The sequence below is a fragment of the Catharus ustulatus genome, chromosome 5 (genome assembly GCF_009819885.2).
Source record: "Catharus ustulatus isolate bCatUst1 chromosome 5, bCatUst1.pri.v2, whole genome shotgun sequence".
Lineage (NCBI taxonomy): Eukaryota > Metazoa > Chordata > Aves > Passeriformes > Turdidae > Catharus > Catharus ustulatus.
This window is the reverse complement of record NC_046225.1, coordinates 25926730-25946573: the sequence shown is the minus strand read 5'-3', so window position 1 is coordinate 25946573 and position 19844 is coordinate 25926730. Positions and strand designations below refer to the sequence as shown.

Below are 19844 nucleotides of genomic sequence, written 5' to 3'. Positions count from 1 at the left end.
CGAGAGTGGCTTGTTCAGTCGTTTTCTCCCTTGCGGCTGTGACCACCCCCCATCTCGCCCCGAAGTGCAGGGGGCAGCGCGGGTCGCTCCTGCCGCCGCGGAGCCAGGCGGGGCAGGGCAAACGCTGCCGCAGCCACAGAGGGATCCGAGCCGAGCCTGCCTTCTCGGAGGGCGGGCTGTGATTGCGCGGGGGGCCACCGGCCTGACCCCGGCCCACGACCTCTCACGGCCGCCACCAGCCCATGCCCGGCAACTCTGGCGCCGCAGTCCGGCGGTGGCAGCGTGCGAGCGGGGCCTTACGGCAGCCCCACGGGAAGGAGGCAGCGTGACCGAGGTGGGGACAGGTACCCTCCCGCGGCACCGCTTCGGCGAAAGCCTGGGTAGGACCCCACGCGGGGAGGCGGCGGCACGGCAGGCCCTGATCGGGTACGACTCTACAATGGTATATCTCTGGGAGTTTTGGGCGAGAGGCGCAATTTGCGGGGTGGAACCTCCCGTCGGGAGCGGGATATGGACGCGGCTGATGGTCAGCCCAAAACCAGGAGAAAAGAAAAAAAAAAGAAATAAAAGAAAAAAAAATTTTAAAGGATTAAAAATTACCCCAAGCTGTCCACTAGCCCACCCAGGAGCAGGAGGCCGCGAGTGCCTCGCTGCGGCACCGATGAAGACCTGAACTTCCTTTGGAGAGAGCCCCTTGCCTGGGCGGCGCAGCACGGAGCTGAGGAAGGAGCCTTGTGAGCACTGTGTGTGTCTGTGTGTGCGCAAGTGTGCAAAGAGTGTGCAAGAGAGTGGGAGAGACTCGGCCGCAGCCCAGCGTGGCTCCCCACCGGGATGCAGCGGGGAAGCGTCTCAGGTTCACTCCCGCGCACACATGCACACGTGTAATACACAATCTACGCGTATCTACTGCGCACACGTGCATATTTTACACAGATACACACAAACACATATGAGCGCACACACACACACGGTGCTGCGTGAGCTGTGCTCCCCAGCCGCCGCCCGCAGATGAGAGGGATGCTCCAGAGGCTTTGGCAAGGACTGGCCGTGCACAGACCGCGACGGTGAAACGCACGCCTGATGGCAACGGCAGGGCGTGATCACCTTTCAGTCTCTCCTTTTTCTGAAGCTCTGACCTTTTTCTGAGGTTTCTCCTCGCAGATCCAGGGCTGAGGGGCCGTGGCGGGGCCGGGCGCGGAGAGAGGCCGACGGCCGCAGCCCCTTCCCCAGCCGCGGGCTTGCGCCCACGGCTAAGCCCGGTCCTCGTTGAACATTAATGGGTTGGAGCGGCCCTGCCGTGCAACAGGCTATGTATAAAAATGAATCATCTCCCAGGTTGTAGTAAAACGTCCTGTAAAGCCTACCTATAAATCCTGGTATGCACTTAGTGCTCTCGGCTTCACGTCTTGCCTTTGCGATGCAGTATTTGCCATTCCCTCCTCTCCCCTCTTTTCTCTCCCCCTAAATCGCTGCCTGTCTGCGGTCCCAGCCCTGGGTCCTCATGCCCTGAGACTGCAGCCTCACCTCCCCGTGAGGAGAGCGAATCCCCACAGGGGACCACCGAGGGTCGCAGTCATCGGGACGCTGGGGCCCTTTCACTCCCTCCAAACTATGGCGAGGAGAAAAAGAAATGGAACAGGCCGGGTCCTTAACCCTCCAGGGCAGCAGGAGCCCCCACTCCCCGGGATCAGCCTAGGTAGGGCAGCTCGCAGCTGTCCCTGCTGCTCCCGCCCTTCGAGGGGTCTGTGTCTGTGCCTGTGATAAGAAGAGCTACTCATACATTGCAGCAAGACTCTATAAAACTCAACAACGCTCCCCCCTGCAAATTCATTATGTATTTTTCTCGGGATTAAAGGGAAAAGAGGAAGAATATCTAATCTGATTGGAACGCATAGCCTCGGTGGGCAGATGTGGGCAAGGATCAATAGGCGTGAAGCCACCAATGCAGCCCACATTTCAAATCTGCAACTGAGATTTATGAAATTGGAAAGGAACCTGAGGAACAAGCGCCCTGGCCTGTTGGGTATGCACCCAACAATGTGTAGAAGTGACAGCACTCAGGAAAACACGAGGGTGGAGCTGAGGTCATCACTTGATTTGTATATTTAGTGTGGTGGTAGTCCTGCTGTCTCATGGGGGACTACCTTCATGCTGAAAGTTATCCACATGCTTGAGTGATTTGCTGGATTATGGCCATATGTAAAGCAATAAATATAAGTGGCTACTTCTGTGCAAGTAAGAGATCCAGAGGTCTCACAAGTAATTTTCCAGCCGATTCAGACTTCATAGTTTTAAGATAAAAGTGGAGACAACTCTTTTGTTTCATTCAATTAAAAAAACCAACCCCACCAACAATTTAAGTCACTGGGACAATAAAAGCATAAAGGAGTACAAAGCCTTTCCTTCATGTAAAGCCGTGATGGACATTTTCAAGGCTGTATTATCTGGAGATGAGCAGGAATCTACAAGCCTGTACCAATGCAGTTTTCAACCTTCCAAACCACAAACTCTTGCATCTGCTTTGGTGGATGCAGAACTATGGAATGAAGGAATTTCTTGCTAAGCTGGGGGACAACATGTCAGTGTGAGTAGGTCCCAGCCTGTTTGCTGCTCCTTTGAAGTCATCAGAGTCTGAGCTGGTAGCACTCAGTGCAAGGGCAGTTCCCAAGCAAGCAGAAACTCTCCCTATGAGGTTTGGGGTGGTTGAATTCCCATGATTTCTCCAGGGATAGTAATGCGTGCTTTCCACTCCTCAGCTGGGATGGGAAGAGTGGTGGAGATGGAGGTGGCTTTTCTGCCCTCTTTCTTCTATATGCCGAGCCAAAGTCTCTGGCATTTCTCTTTTTTTTTTTTTTTTTTTTTTTTTTTTTTTTTTTTTTCCATGCAAAGCAAACTAGAGTTTGAATAAAATAATAGTATCCAGCTTTTGGCAATACTTCCTATAAATTCATGGCTTTGGCCTGGACTGTCTCATGGCCAGACTGTAAATTTTCACGTTCCAACTCCCTGTGACAAATCTCTAGCCCCAGTCATTGTTATTTCCTTCAGCTTTCACATCCTTCTGGCAAAAAACTGCAACTCTGGCATTCTTTTCCCAAAACAGAAATTCCTAGCACAAGGCCCATCACCCTGAGAACATTTTTTAATAAACATGTTTGGAAAATGAAAATAAGATAAATAAAATATATGAATGCAAGAAACATAAAATAAAAACTTGGAAGGGGTTTCAAGTAGTATTACAAATAGGAAATAGCTTTCCAGAGATAAAAATACTCCATGTGTTTTGTTAACACCAACAGGCAGTTGGGCTTTATTCTCATGGTTTATTTGGATGTAAAGGGACACCTTTGTCCTACTTGATGTACTTGTAACTGCTGGTTGAGCCAGGAGGTCAGAGACTTTAGGTTGTAATCAGTGGGTGACCAGCAATATCCCTGACAAATAATGTCGGCATGACACGATCAGGGTGACAGCCATTCTCACATGTCAACAGCTATAGCTCCGTAAGTAAAAGACTTGGGAAGGGATGTTTCATAGCAGAGGTAATTTTTTTAGTCCTGGACCATGCACCTGAGATGCCGTTTGAAACTTCAATCCCTGATGCAGGGCAGAAGCATTGGCTCCTACTGTCAGGTAGTTCAGTTTTATTTTGGTTTTGGTTTCCTTTTTCACAACAAAAAGGGATATTAATTACCTCTAAGAGTGGTTTCATTGCTTATTAAATGACAGTTGTAGGTTCTCAGGAACTTAGGCAGTGTTTCCTTTGAATTATCTAGGCCACAGTACATGTTGCATTTTTCTGTCTTCTGAACAATTGGAGCACAGCTCTAACAATTCTTTCCAGGACAATGGAGTACTTAATTCTTGTGATAGCCAGGCACTGCTATTTGAGACCACTCAAATTCCCTCTGGTAGAGCTGGCAGTTCCGGGGACATAAATAACACAGCTTGGGGACCCAAGCAGGCATTGTTTACATGGAAATACTACAGGCCTACACTGGTCAGTGTAGCATTTTCCTTGTTGTGCTGGAAGGAGCAGAACGTGTGACATACTTGTCAGTCCAAGGGGTCATGTATGCATATGCATAAATCCCATCAGCTTCCCATGGCATTTGAACAGTATGAGAATGACTCAACTCATAATGTAAAACAGCAGGAATGGTGTATGTGCCTACAGAACATGCTGAATCAGGGCAAGGCTCCAAGGCTGGAGAGGAAGGACTGGGAACAGGTTCTTCCTATGGTCTTGGACAGGCTTATTTAATCTTGCATGGTTGGGCAAGGAGAATAACTGGAGACTCTACAACACTTAGAATAAAAAAACTCTCAACCAGAAAATACTTGATCTCTGGCCAGAGAAATCAATCAGCTGTTTGGAACCAGGGTATGTCTCATGTTTAGGGAAATAGATGAATTAAAAATGGAGAAAACCCTCTAAAGGAACTCTGTGAAGGCTTGGGGGAAGGAAGAGACTCTGCTGCCCAGGCTATGAAGACCCTGTTGACCCTGTTGGAGGTTGCAGGCATGAACAGACACCATGCAGATGCATATTAGAAACGCGTTACGTTAGAAGCCACAGAGTGGTTCCCTTACTTCTCTCTTCAGAAATGAAGCTAAAGAATGAATAAGAAGAAGAGATGAAACAGCTTGAGAAGAAGAAAACAGAACTTATTTCTGGTTCCCGTAAGATGTCCTGTGCAGTGACTGTCACAAGAAGAAGCCTCAATTGAATACAATGCCACTGAAACCAATGTGCATTAGGAAAAATCCATATGCTCTCTAGATCAGCTCAGGGGTGGTATGTTACAAGAGTGATAATTCTGAATCTAATTCTTTGGTGATGTAATCCAAGCAATTTTGTTTTACTGATTTATTTTAATTGCACATTTTCACTTTCTTAAAAGAAATCTAATTGAAATAGACCTGCAGAGAGAAAATGGTACAGCTAAATTGGTAAACTTGATTCTATAAATGTAATGAAGATATTAATAATTTATTCTTTGTTATTCTTCATGGCCTCTGACAAATTTCACTGCAAAATTTAGTTTACATGTATATACCAGCAGAGCACCTAGAGTGTTGTGGGCAGAATGCCCATTCTGATTACCCCAGAGGATTAGAAATGTCAGGCTGTTACAAAGGAAAAAGTAAAGTCAAGAACAGGTCTCAAGAAATAATACCCAGTCCTGTCTTGCCATTTTTTCCAGTTGCAGGGTGTTTGAGAAGGTACCTGTTCAAGGATTTGTCCTCAGTGCACTGAGGTCTCCCAGAAGTACAAAGAAATGACTCCCACTGTCCATTAGGAGATACACGATCTGAGGCTAGAAATATGGACTTCAGCCAAATGTGTGAAAAGTATAACATCAGAAAAAGCAGTTCTTGTATTCTTGGCAAGAAATCCAGAACAGTATCCGACACTCATCTGCACATAATGCTATAGCCCCACACTGCCAAACTTCTAAAGTGCGACGTTAGATATGCAGCCCTGGCTCTGTGGCCTCTGCGATTAAACCACTGCCATGCAATCTGGTGTAGTATCTGGTGTTGGACACAAAGTATCCCAAGGGGCTCTTGGTGCTTTAGACTGTAGCCAAGAGTCTGTGACAGTTGCTGTTGACTGGAGGCACAGTAGTAACCCCTCTTTCAGCCGCTTCACACTCTCCCATATTCCCCTGTGAAGTGTTTATGGATGGGATGTCTCCTTCTTCTAGAAGAGAACTCTTTTTACCAACTCCCTCTGTGAGCAAACAATAAAACCCCAAGGGAGCTGGTGGCTGAGTTAGGTTTGAGCCCCCAGCACCAAGAGGGTGAGACAATTGCTAGATACCAGGGGAGTGCAGAATGACCCTATGTTTTGACTTTAGCAAAGAGGGTCAGACAGACACATCCTGCCTGTTGTAACCTTCTACACAGACAGCCCATGTCTGCGGAGTTACTGGTGCATCCTAAAATTTGGCAGGTTCTGAAGCTGAGCCTAGCTAACTAGGTTGCAAATAGGTTGTACATAGGCTGAACTCAGTGAAATGCAGGACAAAAGCACTAGTTCATGCTTCAAGGACATGAACAAGGCCAAGTGACCAAAACGGTGTTTAAACTGAAGGATCTGGGATGCTTCAAGACCCTCAGATCGAAGTGTGTATCCTGGTCATCTAGACCGGTGTAATGCTTTAAGCATATTGAATAAGTTTATGGATTCAACTACAGGAAGGAAAACAGACATGCAAGTAAGCTTAGAGGGAATTATAGTGTATTCTCATCAGGTCCTTGGTGTGTGCCAAAGGAGATGGGGACCCGGAAGGTCCCGTGTAGTTCATATGCCATGCAGACATTCTTTTTCAGCTGCCCCTTGAGCAGCAATTGCCTAACTAGAGCAACAATTGTTTCCCATATGGTGTAAAGATAAAAGTGCATTCATGTTTGTGAAATGCTCAGTTAACTTAGTAAGGAAGAGCATTTCAGCATATGGACAACAAATTAATGCCCTAATTTCTATCTAGAAATGGGTACACTTTTTTTTTTTTTGGTAATTATTTTTACTTTTATTTTTGTTGTTGTTAGTGTTTTTGGTGAAAAACATAATCTTCATAAAATTGTCTGGAGACAAAGTGGCTTGTCTGCCTATAAACTGGAAATTTGCTACCTTCACTAAGAAACCACAAAAGATTTCAATCGAAAAGACAGGCATAACTACAGGAAAAACTGACTCAGAATGGAGCAGCCACCTCACTGCAATATAATTAAGGAAAGACTGTAATAGGCTGGGACAGATTTATAATAATTGGTACAACTAGTTCATTATCTGAGACAAGGCATCTACAGCACACAGCATGTCTCTCTGTGAAATTGTAGACAAGTGTGAGTTGATTACATTATACATAAGTAGTGGGGTGAAGCAGGACATTTAGTCCAAGTACATGTAAATAGAGTACCTAATAATTTAGGTACTATGCCATGAGTGATGTATATCTCTCTGCTTTGTCAAATTAAATTAACCTAGTCAAACCTTTTAATTTGGTCTTCCCAAGGAAAAGCACAAAGCATTTTAGGGGCTCATCTCTAGAAAAAGTGCCACAGTGGTAGAGATGCCATCTTTTCATTTTCCTAATGGGTGGTCTGCTGTAAAATTCCCAAAAGGCAAAGGATCTAGAGCTAGACAAAAAACCTTAAGCTAAAGTGTTTAAGAGATTTTTAATGTGTAATTTAAGATGTTTGTTGAGAAACAGAGACTCTGATTTAACTATTTGCAGCTTATGATTTTTCCATTAGAAAATCTTGTGGAACCATCAGCACATTCCATATTTGACTGACCACAAAATCACAATTTTTCCCCTCAAATCTGTTGCCCCACAGCAGTAGTCTTTGTTATTCTCCTTTCTAATTAGGCTTGTGCTTATTTGGAAATTGTCAGAGAAGACATTCAACTGCTGTTATTCACACTAAGCAATATGAGCCTCTAAAAATATTGCCACTAGCCTCTTTTGGGGCAATTTGCAAAACAAGGATGTAATCTGGAAGTCTGGGCAGACTGACATCCCTGCTTAATATTTATACAATTCCCTCAAACACCCAAAAGTTTCACTCACTGCTTTCTGTGCAGAGCCCCTTCTCTAACAGCCTGGAAGATCAAACTGAAAAGAAGGCAAGGAGCAGCCAACATTCTAGCACATACAAACTTCTGAGTCATCCTAAAGATGTTGGAACTGCATTGCAAGAGGCAACTATGCCTAATTGTTTCTCTTATTTAAGTGTTATATTTTTTTATAGGAAATATATAACTTTTATTTGACAGTGCAATAGGGTGGTCCTTTAAGTAGCCAAAAGGACCTGGAGCCAGTTTTCCCTCCTGCTCACCCCAGTAAGCTCTTTTTAAGGTAATAGATGTGTGAAGGAACAGCAGACAAGATAGAGACTAGAGCCAGATGTTCCTCTGAGAGCTGCCTCCTGACTGGGAAACAAATCCAGCTGTTTACTGTCTCAGGGGATTCCAGGCAGAAAACTCTAGGATTTGCCATGTGTGTGCAAGAGAAAGGCACAGGCTTCACTCCCCTATGCTTACTCTCCCCAGCCTAAGATGAAGGAGGAAAGTGTCTACTTGGATGGGAAAAGGATGCTGTGAGTATGATGAGCATGTGCCATACAAGCCTTTTGGGAGAAAGCCTCAGCTTCCCAAATTGTGCAGATGAATTAGGCAGGCACATTTCTCCTCAGACTTGTGTTAAAAAATCCTGTTCTCTGCAGTGAACTGCTGCCTTAGATAGTCTGAGCATTTGTCTAATTTATGGGAAGAATGACAAGGAAACTTCTCTATTGTGGATGTGCTGCAAGCTAACAACTTGCACATAGCTTGTAAAATATATTACATATTTCTGGACAAATTTACAAACAACTCATAGTTAGGAAAACTAACTGCTTTGCTAAAGTCAACACAGGCTATAGCATATATTATACCACCACCAAAAAATACCTTCCCTCCAAAATTTATGGTTCAGCCTCAGAAAACCTCTCTACTCCAAATAGGGCTTAATGTCATTGATTCTTAATGTTATTGTCTAGCCAAAAGTCTAGTGGGATGTGACTCCACAGACTGTACAGATTGCTTGCTTTGAGATGTCTAGGGATAATAAGCCATGAAAAATGAAGAAAAGTCCATTTAGGGTGGTTTTTATTTTATACATTTTTCAAAGTTCAGGAACAGGTGTCACACATGTAAATTAAGATACGCGAGGTTCTTGCTTACAAATTCTAGAGAGGTGCACCATAGCCCAAGACACTGAAGCAGGCCACTGCACTCTGTATCTGTTCTTATTGATGGTGTGTTTCATTATGAGACAGTGCTAGTGACAATTAGCCACATTGGAAAAACTACTGTAGGCTGTGGCTTTTTGCTGCTGAGCAGTTATGTCATTCAACTGCCTCTAAATTACCTCCTCAGGCACAGAGGTCTAGATGAACCACCTCGGTTATTTTTCCTCTGCTGCTCCACACTGTGTGTGCAGGTTAAAGGGACAGACCTTTGCAGACCTTGGTCTGTGTGGCTCAGCATGGCTGTGTTACCTGTGAGCCCTGGAGCAGCCCATCACTGGAGGTACCTTGGGACAATACACACTGCCGACTCAGGGCTGTCAGCACAGGCGGCTTAGGTCCAGCACTGCAGCCAGAGCCTTGGTAGCTCTGCAAGCTCACTTTCACTCACAGCCAGGGTTAGGAGCACCTCTCATCCTCCTTGATAAAACCCAGCATGAGAGTGTATTTGACCTGTTCCTAAGCCACGTGCAGCTCAGCAGCCACAGCTTGGCCAGCTCTGCTGCACACTGCTACACCCCACATCTTCATGGTTTTGAAGCTTGCCTCCAAAATCTTTGACTGCAAAGTAGCAGCATTAGTTGCTTCAACTTCTAAATATGAAGAGCAGCAGAAGCAAAGTAGAGGAGAAGGAAGGATCACTATTTCTCTGAATGTACTAACATCCCCTCTGGAAAAATAGCTTATTAGTATTTTATACCAGTGCTTTTAATTGGTAGTTACTTGCTGGCTTTGCAATAAAATAATCCCAAGGAAGACGGGCTCACATTCAGCTAAGCACTTCTAGCTAGCACAAGGTGAGAAATTCCCTGCTCAGAAAGGCTGCCATTTAAATAGATAAGGCAAATTGTAGGAGGAGAAACAGAGCTAGAGGAAAGTGAAAAGACTTGCTCAAGGTCACATGGAAGATCAGTGGCAGATTAACAAAACAGTCTGGTTGTCTGAAGTGTCAATCTACTGCCTTGGGAAATCTTTAGAAAAAGGTCTCTAATAGCTGTAGCTATCCTCATGACTACAGTGCCCCTCTGCAGGTGATATAACTCAAATTTTGATATCCCAGAATTAAGAATTCCATACTTCATCCACTTAGAGCATGATCTCCTAATGTGGCTAATTTGAAAGTTAAATGGTTTGTTATACCAGTCATTTGTTTCTGAAAATTAAATTTTGTGAAGTGTAGGTGAACTGAAGTAAATTTTTTTCTGGGTAGGTGAACTGAAATCTATTTTTTTTTCTGTGCTGAGAGGAACATGCTGGTGACCACAATCTTGGCTAAAATATAGGATAAGGAACTCTTTGTCCTTCTCCCCTCCTCATGTGCTATTTTGAGTTGGCATGTGTTTACAGAGATAACATTTGATGTCATAGTTGCCACATTTGACAGAGAAAAGCCTGAGAGAACCATTAACTATAGGACGAGTCAGCAATCTAAGGTATCTTTGTCCTCTGCTAAATGATTAGCTCAAAGCAATGCTCCATCTGAAGTTTCCAGCCCAAGAAAATCCCACAAACAAACATTCTAACAGCTATTATAAAATAAAGAATCCTTTATACATAACAGAATTTTACAACTGTGCAAAATCAACTCATCTTTATTGCCCACTGGAAAAAAATACTTATTTGTATTAATTTCTAAATGCATTACAGCAATGTTAACTAAAGATTTGAAAACATCAATGAAAGAGAGAATAGAAACTAAAGACAAATAGGAGTCAGGATGCCACACGTCTGTTTCTGTTCTACCACTTTGCTGCTTTGTAACCCTGGGTAGGTTGTTTAAGTTCCCTCAATGCATATGCGCCTCAATGCATATACAAAAGGCAACAATGATTTCTCATTCACAGAAAGATTCTACTTCCTTTGGAATAGATCCAGACCCTTGACCCTTCCAGGGATCTGCTTGTGAAGAGTCTGGGAGAAGTTTTTTTCCCCAATGAGCAATGAACAGGACCATGTTCAGTAGACTATATACTGCACCAAAAAGAAGTGCTGCATGAAAACTACATTCCTAGGATATTGCTGGTTGTAGCTGCTTTGAAGACCCTTGAGGGGGAGGATGTTGCTGGTCCATCATGAAGACCCAGACCAGATTTTATTCTCTTAGATGCCTTCAAGCCTCCAGAGCAAACACTGATTTTTTTGCCTGCAGCTCAGTTGGTTTCTTGCAACCATTGCAAGGGAAAGATGGGAATAGGATAGGGACAGCTTAATTTGCCTGTGTAGGAAAGAGGAAGACACCATACAGGAGGTTCTTTGGATAATGGGATCTTAGCAGCTGGGGGGAGATCCCACTATGAAGCATATTTAAATTCACTGCTAATGCATTAAGAAAAGTGTGATAATTTTTAACACACTATTTGTGAAATATATTCCTTGAAGAAGAAGTGCTTTAGCAAAAGGTGTGACACAGATGCCTGTATTAGTAATTGCTGTTATTGGGAAATACGACACTACATTGCGTCCATTAGAATGTAAAGTTGCCTCATGTAAATGACTATTTTAGGCACTTAAAATTTTTCCATACTTTCCCACATATGATAAACATCCATGATGGTTGCCTATCCTTGGTTGCTGATTTATGTAGCTTTTGGTTAAAGATTCAATGCACTGGCTCATCTAGTGTTTCCAGGGATAATGAAATTACAGTTATTTCACGATTACAAGCCGCACTGATTATAAGCTGCATCTCCGGGTGTCGGTAACCTTTAGCTCTTTGTCCATACATAAGCCGCACCTGATTATAAGCCACTCTGTCGTTCGCAGCGAGGACCTGCGTGCAACAAAGTTGCCAAATAGTAACAGAATCACGGGATCACGGAGTTTACTGGCTTGGCTTGGGCTGTGCAGGCTCAGCCCGCTCGGGGCTGCTAATGGGGCCAGGTGGCCCAGCTCAGTGTTGCCGCTCAGCGGGGTCACTCGGGGCCAGTTGCCACTGCTGCCAGGCTTGCTCGCCCCGGCCCAGCGCTGTGCCGAGGCGGTAGGTGGGCATGGAGCCCCCCCGCCCGCTCCTGCTCCTGTGGCGCTGGTGAGAGGCAGGCATGGAGCCCCCTGCTCCCGTGGTGCCAGTGGAAGGCGGGCACGCAGCACCCCCCCACCTCCCCCCAGGCCGTGGGGCCAGAAGAAGGGAGGCCCCGCCTCCCTCCTGAGCTGTGGGGATAGCAGCCCCCCACCTCTCCCCCACGTTGCGCTGCCTGAAGGAGGGAGCCCCCTGCCTCCCCTTCCCACGCTGCTGGCACAGAGCCCGCCTCTACCCACTGTGCAACAGAGTAACCAATTTGTAGCAATAGCGCAATCCCAGGTTTTACTGGCAGGTGCTTGGCTTGGCACCTTAGCTGCACTTCTGGGGTTGGAAACTTCAGAATTTTTTTCACATATTAGCCGCTCCTGAGTGTAAGCCGCTTTTCCGGGGTGGGATCAAAATTTTATCAAAATGGTGCAGCTTATAATCATGAAATTACTGTAATCTATCTTTTGGCTCATTTTCCAAAGGGAGAAAAACTCTCATCCTGCTGCAAAGCAATGGCTTGTATACGCTTAGGAGCAGGGATGTTAATTTGCTGAAAAGGTTATGCCGGTGTGAGGAACATGCCCTTTCCTAAATATTATCAGCCAAATTTCTGAAATTCTAGTTTGGATGTAGTCTAGAAAGACTTCGTAGAGTTGGGTAGCTAAATTATGTCAAGCTTACATGTGCGCAGCTTGCATCAAACTGTGGCAGTTGCAGGAAACATGCACCAATGTGTTACAAAGCCAAGCTGCTGCAGTATGCCCCAGCTGGCTCCCTGCATTGATGGCGAGACAGGGCTGCTGCTTGCTTCACTCCTTGGAACCACCTAGGCATCTGTCAAACAGACCCGCAGGCTGTCCTTCTGAAACCCAGCTATCCAGCCCAGGCTCCACTGGGATGGGCAGGCTTTTCCTTGGCCAGCTTGGAAGATCTTAAAGAGAGTTTGTGGTCAAGTGACAGCTGGAATCATCACTTTTTAAAGCAGAACTTGTCAAAAGAATTAATTTATCCAGGCCAGGCTGAAATTTAGGAAGGACTGAGCACTTTCTCTGTAGAGATGATGGGGAACTAAACAATGTTCAAATCAGAACACTTACAGCCTGAGACCATGACAGCTCCAGACAGCACAGACACTGCAGCATTAGGAGGAACTATTGTGATGGGTCATATCCACTCTGCAGTTTGTAAGTGTGAGCAGTGGGCAATCAGCATGGATAAGCATAACAGCGATTTTGGTTAGAGGAGATTTTCCATCACCATGGTGAAGAAGGTGCTGGGGGAAGAGCTCAGCCTGAGTGGACCCTGTTGCCTGTATCACCTCTGCCGCAGACATGCAAAACCAGGCAGCTGTTTCCACCCAGGAAAGGCTCAGGGCTGAGGTGGCAGCAACTGTGGTTGGAGAGGAAGTAGGACTGTCATTATCAGTTGGTCTGGGAATGAAATCATTCCATGCCTAAGATTCTGCACCCAGGAACCTAGTTCCAGCCCACCCCATTCTCTCTTCCCTCTGGAAGAAGGCCACCTCTGTCTTTTTCTACTTATGCCAGGAGAAGAAAATATTTTTTTCTGAGAAGGCTCAAGCTGAATGTTTACTCATGGGTGGGAACAGCGGGCCAAAGAGCAGTACTGGTGTGCAGTCTTCAGCTTGAGGAAGGTGCACACATGTTTTAGGACTGAACAACTCTCTAGACTCATACTGTGCACATACATGTCCCAGGGATGTCCCTAGCCCATGTCACATGAGGACCTTGCTGTGCAATACGCCCCATGCCTGGCCTGGAGCTGCAATAGGTCCTTGAATGGAGATCTGAGGCACACAGTGGCTCTGTCAGGAGTCAGCACTGGCTGTTAGTAGCTTATATCTCTGCACATGAACAGTGTTATACCTATGCATGGAGATTACAGTAATTTCACGAATACAAGCCGCAACAATTTGACTAAGATTTTGCTCCTAAACCGGAAATGCGGCTAATAATCAGGAGTGGCTAATATGTGAATAATTTTCTGACATTTACAACCTCAGAAGTGCCAGCCAGAGTGCCGAGCCGAGCTGCTGCAAAGTCGGCATTTTGCGATTGTTACAAAGTGCTACTCTGTTGCATCGCGGGTGGAGCCTGGCTGCCTGCAGGCAGCACGGGGGGCGGGGAGAGAGGAGGGAGAGCTCTTTCCTTCCCTCCTCTGCCGCAGCCCGGGGAAGAGACGGGGGGGGTCCCGCGCCGCCATTGCCGCGGCTCGGGGAGGAGGGGGTGGACCCGGGCTGTCACTGCCGCGGCCCGGGGAGGAGGGGGGGACCCGGGCCACCCCTGCCGCGGCTCTGGGAGGCGGTGGGGGACCCGGGCCACCACTGCCGCGGCTCTGGGAGGCGGCGGGGGACCCGGGCCACCACTGCCGCGGCTCTGGGAGGCGGCGGGGGACCCGGGCCGCCCCTGCCACGGTTCGAGGAGGTGGCGGGGGGCTCCGTCCCTGCCTGCAACCACAGGGCAGCACTGGGCCGTGGTGACCGAGCCCAGTGGCAGTGGTGGCTGGTCCCCAGTGGCCCCGCCGAGCGGCAGCACCGGGCTGGGCCGTCTGGCCCCGTCAGCAGCCCCTAGCGGGCCGAGCCTGCACAGCCCAAGCCGAGCCAGTAAACCCCGCCCTGCCGCAGTTCTGTTACTATTTGGCAACTTTGTTGCACGCAGGTCCTCGCTGCGAACGACAGAGCGGCTTATACTCAGGTGCGGCTTATTTATGGACAAAAAACGAAATATTTGCCAACACCCAGAGATGTGGCTTATACTCAGTGCGGCTTGTATTCATGAATTTACTGTACAACTCATTGTTATGATGGCTAGAGAAGGGAGCTGTGAGGAGCTGGAGTTTGAGGATGTTTGTAAATCAATGCCCCTCAGATACTATACAGAAGAGGAGGCTATCAGAAGTGTTGACCCTAAGGTAACACCAAACTACGTAACTTCAAAATCCTTCTTCAAACCCTATTTTATTCAGTGAAAATAATTGCTAGACATGTTACTTGTGAATAATGCCAGTGGAATTTGTACCATGTAATGGTGAGTACGTGAAGAACACAATATAATCTCTCTGGTATTCCAGTTTTGTGGAAAATTCTTGACTTTACCCTCTCTGTGCTGACTTCACCATGATAAAACGAAGACAATACTCTTCCTCCTTTGTCTGGCCTGGGAAAATTTTATTTGTCCTCTAAGCTCAGGAAAATACAGAAAAGAACAAAGGAAAAGGAAGAAAAGTAAAAAAACAGAATTAGATTTTTTTTTGTTACTGGCTCCCAGTCAGATGACAAAAACACAAACTTGACACAAGAATTACATGTTGTACCAGTAAGTGCTAGAGTTCCTGAAAGAATATAGCAGCGATTACCTTTTTTCTAAAGATTTGGCAAGGGAGTTATGATTGGAAGAGGGATAGAAGGAACAGAGGTAGCTTGAGAACAAAGAGAAGGATGATTAATAGAATACAACTCTCTTTATCTTCCCTGTTTCAAGATATCAAAAATATTCAGGTGAGTAACAAAAATGGTAAGTACGTGTTTCATCCCTGATGAGAGCCTCAGTCAAACTGAGACAAACTTCCAGATAAATCCATTTTCTTCTTCAGATTAATATATTCAAAAAGGCACAAGCTTGTCAGCTTGGCCACTAGACTTATTTTTAAACATTTATCTAGTCAGCATGCCAAGCTCCTTGATATGCTCACAAGCAAAATTCTTAAGCCCAGTGCTTTATAGTTGCAGAACGGCACAGTTGTCTTCCTTGGGAAGTGCATTATTTTGGCTGTGTCTGCACACAGGAGTTGTGTCTCTTCCACCACTCAGGCATAAGAGTATAAACACAGCCATTCCCCTCTGCCCCATATTGTGACTGCCATTATAACAACATAAAGACCCCATATCGATGCTGTTGTTCTTCACCAGGAAAAGGAATGAATTGCAAGCACCTTCCTGCCACTGTAAGTGCATTGATACCAGGAGCTGTAGATGAAGTTAGAAGACACCCCCTTGTGCTTCCCCCTCACCAGGTCTCTCACACAAGTGACACAGTCACACTTGTACAAAATCTAGCTATAGAGCAGGTTTTCATGGGCCAGGAGTCTTTACCCCTTTTTAATCCACTTAGACTAACAGCAGCGTACTGCTAATTCACATGGCAAAGGGTTTTTTGCAAAGAACAACTTTTCCTTGTAGCAAAAACAGATGAACCCACTTTTCTCCAAAGAATTGATTACTGGATGCCTTTGTGGATTTTGTACAGCAATCTGCTCATGCGAACTAGGTATAGTCTGGTGGATGCAGAAGCTTAATCCCCCTTCCTCCAACCAAATGTGGGAAAGGAAGAAATCTGTGCTTGAGGATTGCAAAAAAGATGCAACATCTCTATTTATTCTTTTGCACATAACAGGTTTGGCTTTATATGTAATACCAAACATTTAAAAATAATAGCAATACAGAGCCCTCTGAAGTTTTCCTAAAACGCCTGTAATAATAAGACTCTCAATCTCCATTAATCTGGCAACACATTTTAATGGGAAACTAATAAAATAATAAATTTGTTAAGAGCTAACTTGGTCCTGTTAACCCTGCTGCAAGCACAAAGGAGCCTTGGTCCACAAAGAAGTTTCCTATGAAATGGACAACTAAACATTATGGATTTATTAAATATTAAAGGATTATGTACACTTTAGTGCACTTTACATACATACTTGTTAGGCTGGGGTTTTAAGCCACTCAGGATTTTCAATAGAAATCAAGCATTCCAGAATCCGGCCTATTTGCTGTTGCCTCAGTTGAGCTAAGCTGCTAAAGGAATTCTAGATATTACATGGTCTCCTATGTACTACTTATCATTCAATTACATCAGTACTAACTGACCCAATGCAATAAAGATAGCTGCTGTGATAACTCGAACGAAACAAAACCAAACAAACAAGTAAATAAACAAAAAAAAAATATATGTATGTGTATGTATATGTATACATACACACACATTGGCAGGTACTACCAGAAATGCCTTTAACTATTCAGAATTTTCTTTCTGGAAATTTTCTGAAGCAGTGCAGATGCCTCAGCAATTAAATGAGTACACAAATGCTTTGAAATTTCTAATACTCGTTATACCTATAAAAACTCTACAATATTCATATAGTTAAGGTTAGATTCGTGCTTCAGAGTTTTGCTGAAAGAACCAAGCAGATTTTTGCCTGTCTTAGCAAAGGAGTTACATCACTGTTAACAAAAAGACTTTCTGCGTGAATTGGTTATTAGTCACATTCTGTTGGTCTGCCAGATTTTGCTTCCTCCTTGCCTGACAGGACATCTACTAAATCTCTATTCACCCCTAGACTAAAGCAAGTAGAATAAACCAGGACTGGATGTTTTCATATAAAGTATTACCAGAAAATTTCAGTCTGCAACAAGTAAACTCCAACCTTGTGGATTAGCAGAGATTAATACTATAGAAAGTTATTTTCTTCCACTATTCAATCACGTTTGAAGATAGTCTTACAGCTGCATTGATTTGCACTTACCATTCTTTTTAATTTTTCCACTGAAAATTGAGATTTGATTTTCTCAACAGTAAAATGTCAGCAGCAGTTAAAGCGAGGCTTTTCTTGCAGGTCATGATAGAGATGAAAATTGCACAGTCCTCCTTTTCCTCTTCCCTTCCTTGAGGTCAGCTTCTTACCCTGTGATAAATGGCACCTAGATGCAGGCAGATCCTGCTATATTGCCAGCACGGCTTCCTTAAGTATACCATTGTGCTCTCTGTACCAGCACGTGGCCAGAGCCTGGAGGAGCGTGGAGCACATACCGCCCTCCATGCAGCCTCCCGAAATTGCAGAGAGGGTATGGGTTGTAAGCCATCCTTTGTGTGTGTGTGTGTCAGATTTGGAAAGTAACAACTGATTTTTGTTTCAACAAGGCACCATCTCCAACTAAATGTGATACTTGTAATTTCTGCTCATAACAATAATTTTGGTCTAATACATCTGGGAGGTTGCAATGATGTTATTTCACTTACTAACACACAACTTTTCAGCTCTCATCCTGCAAATTGTATCACACAGTTGGTACTCCGGAGAAAGAAGGCTCCTCTTTAGTGGACCAGATGGCAAGTTTAGGGTTTTTAAAGGCTGTATCCAAAACCCACCAGAGCAAACAGACTCAGTAATCTTGCACACAGAGACTGCTGAGCACATGAAATAAAGACCCAGCTTCTGCTCAGGTAGATACATAAGGTGATCATTTGGGCTTTGTGAGGAGGGATTAAATCTTGATGGCTGTGCCTTGCCTGTGGGACATCAGTGCTTCACGTTACCAACCTCAGGGAAGTTGCTCTGGCTTACTGCTAGTCCACAAACCCCCTTTCCTACCTCCAGACTGGGCAAGGGACAAAGCAGAGGGATCACATTCCCACATTTCACCCCAACATAGAGTCAAGACATAGCTGAGCCAGACAGCAGGACCCAGGAGCTAAGCAGCACTCAGAGTCAGACTGCATAAACACATATTAAGTCTGTATTATTTGCTTTTGCTGCAGTGACTTGGGTCTCTGAGAACCTTACTGTGCCAGGCACTGCATGAGTCCAGAACAAACTTACCTCAATATAGAATTTGAATAAGGACAGTATTGAACCGTGACAAATTTAAAACACAGCCTTTAAAGATATCATTAAAAATGTTTTAAACCTCTGTTTTTTTGGAACAAACACCATCCCCAACCATTTAGAGGGGAAATCTTGTCAGGTACTAAATAAATATTTACAGAAAGGTGTTTATGACTCTACATTAAATAAATAGTTTTAGATGGAAATGTTGACATGGTCTGAGTGCTAGCAATGCTTCTCAGAATCTCGATGCATCTGGGAATTATTTCCTTTTACAGCCTATGATAAAAAGGGGAATAGCTTATCCATGTTTTAAAATCTCATATCAAAGGCCAACCAAAATGATCTGTAATTCCTGAAAACAGGAATTTCTACTGGAAACAGGAACAGAACCTCTACTGTAGATTTTTCAGCAGGAAAAACATTATAAAAATAATTCTCCATATGTCACACAAAAGCCTTTTTCTGTTTTGCAACTCATTGTTTTCAGGAGCTGGGATTTTAAACTATCACTGTGTTTCCATTTCTCTATTTCCCTTGTTTGTCTTTGTATCTTAAAATGTGTATTTGCTTGAGAAAAGTCTTCTTAATTTTGACCGACTGGTGGCCCAGCTAAGCACTGAGTTAATATTGACTAGTATTTCAAAATGAACTGCTCCCCCTAGTGAAGATCACAGCAGTACTGATGTCTAGCAGATGTGCCTGAAAACTGCTTGAATATGTTTTTTCTGTACCACTCAATTAAGCAGGCTGGGTCATTATGGACTTGATTCTATGCTGCTTACACAAACTCCAGATGATCTCCAGATGAGAACTTGACCTGAGCAAGGAACACATGATAAGGTCTTCTGCATTTAAGATAATATTATTTACAAAAGGCTTTGCCTCCTACACCATTAAAATCTTCCCTTAAACACACACACAATTTAATGCTAAAAGCCTTTGCTGTGAATAAGTTTCATACAAACAATACCATTATCACCACAGCCTTAATTTCTTTCAGCTCCAAGTTGCTTGAAAAAAAATCCCGTCCAATTTAAGGTAGACCTCACTCCAAACATGATCTAGATGCTTCAATCTGGTCCCCTGTGTCCATCAGCTTTATTGTAAAAAAGAAAGATTAATATATCATATTTTGTGGCAACTTCAAAAGTCTCCTGAGGAAAAAAAAGATATTTAAAGGAAATAGCATTACCATTCTTTTTATCCCTTTCTAGTCTGTTGGTATGATAGTATCAGAAATAAAGCATTTCATAAGGAAAAGGTTGCCCTTTCTCATTTTGATAAATACTCAGGAAACGTTTGGGAATAAATCCCAGAGGCCAGGGTGCTGGAATGCTTCTCTGCTAATCTGTGGCAGACATTCACTAGCAGCATTACCCTGAAGTTAGCTGCGCAGTGGCCATGAGTACTGCAG

At 44.5% G+C, this 19844-nt stretch overlaps 1 protein-coding gene across 1 annotated transcript in view; it reads right to left on the bottom strand.

The window, feature by feature from the left end:
• Positions 1-1461: 1461 nt before the first annotated feature.
• LOC116996429 (glutamyl aminopeptidase) overlaps positions 1462-19844 on the bottom strand; it is a 69388-nt gene continuing 51005 nt past the window's right edge. The window contains exon 21 of the mRNA XM_033060033.1: positions 1462-1609. Within this exon, the coding sequence (XP_032915924.1) occupies positions 1462-1609 (148 nt within the window). The remainder of the gene's footprint in view (positions 1610-19844) is intronic.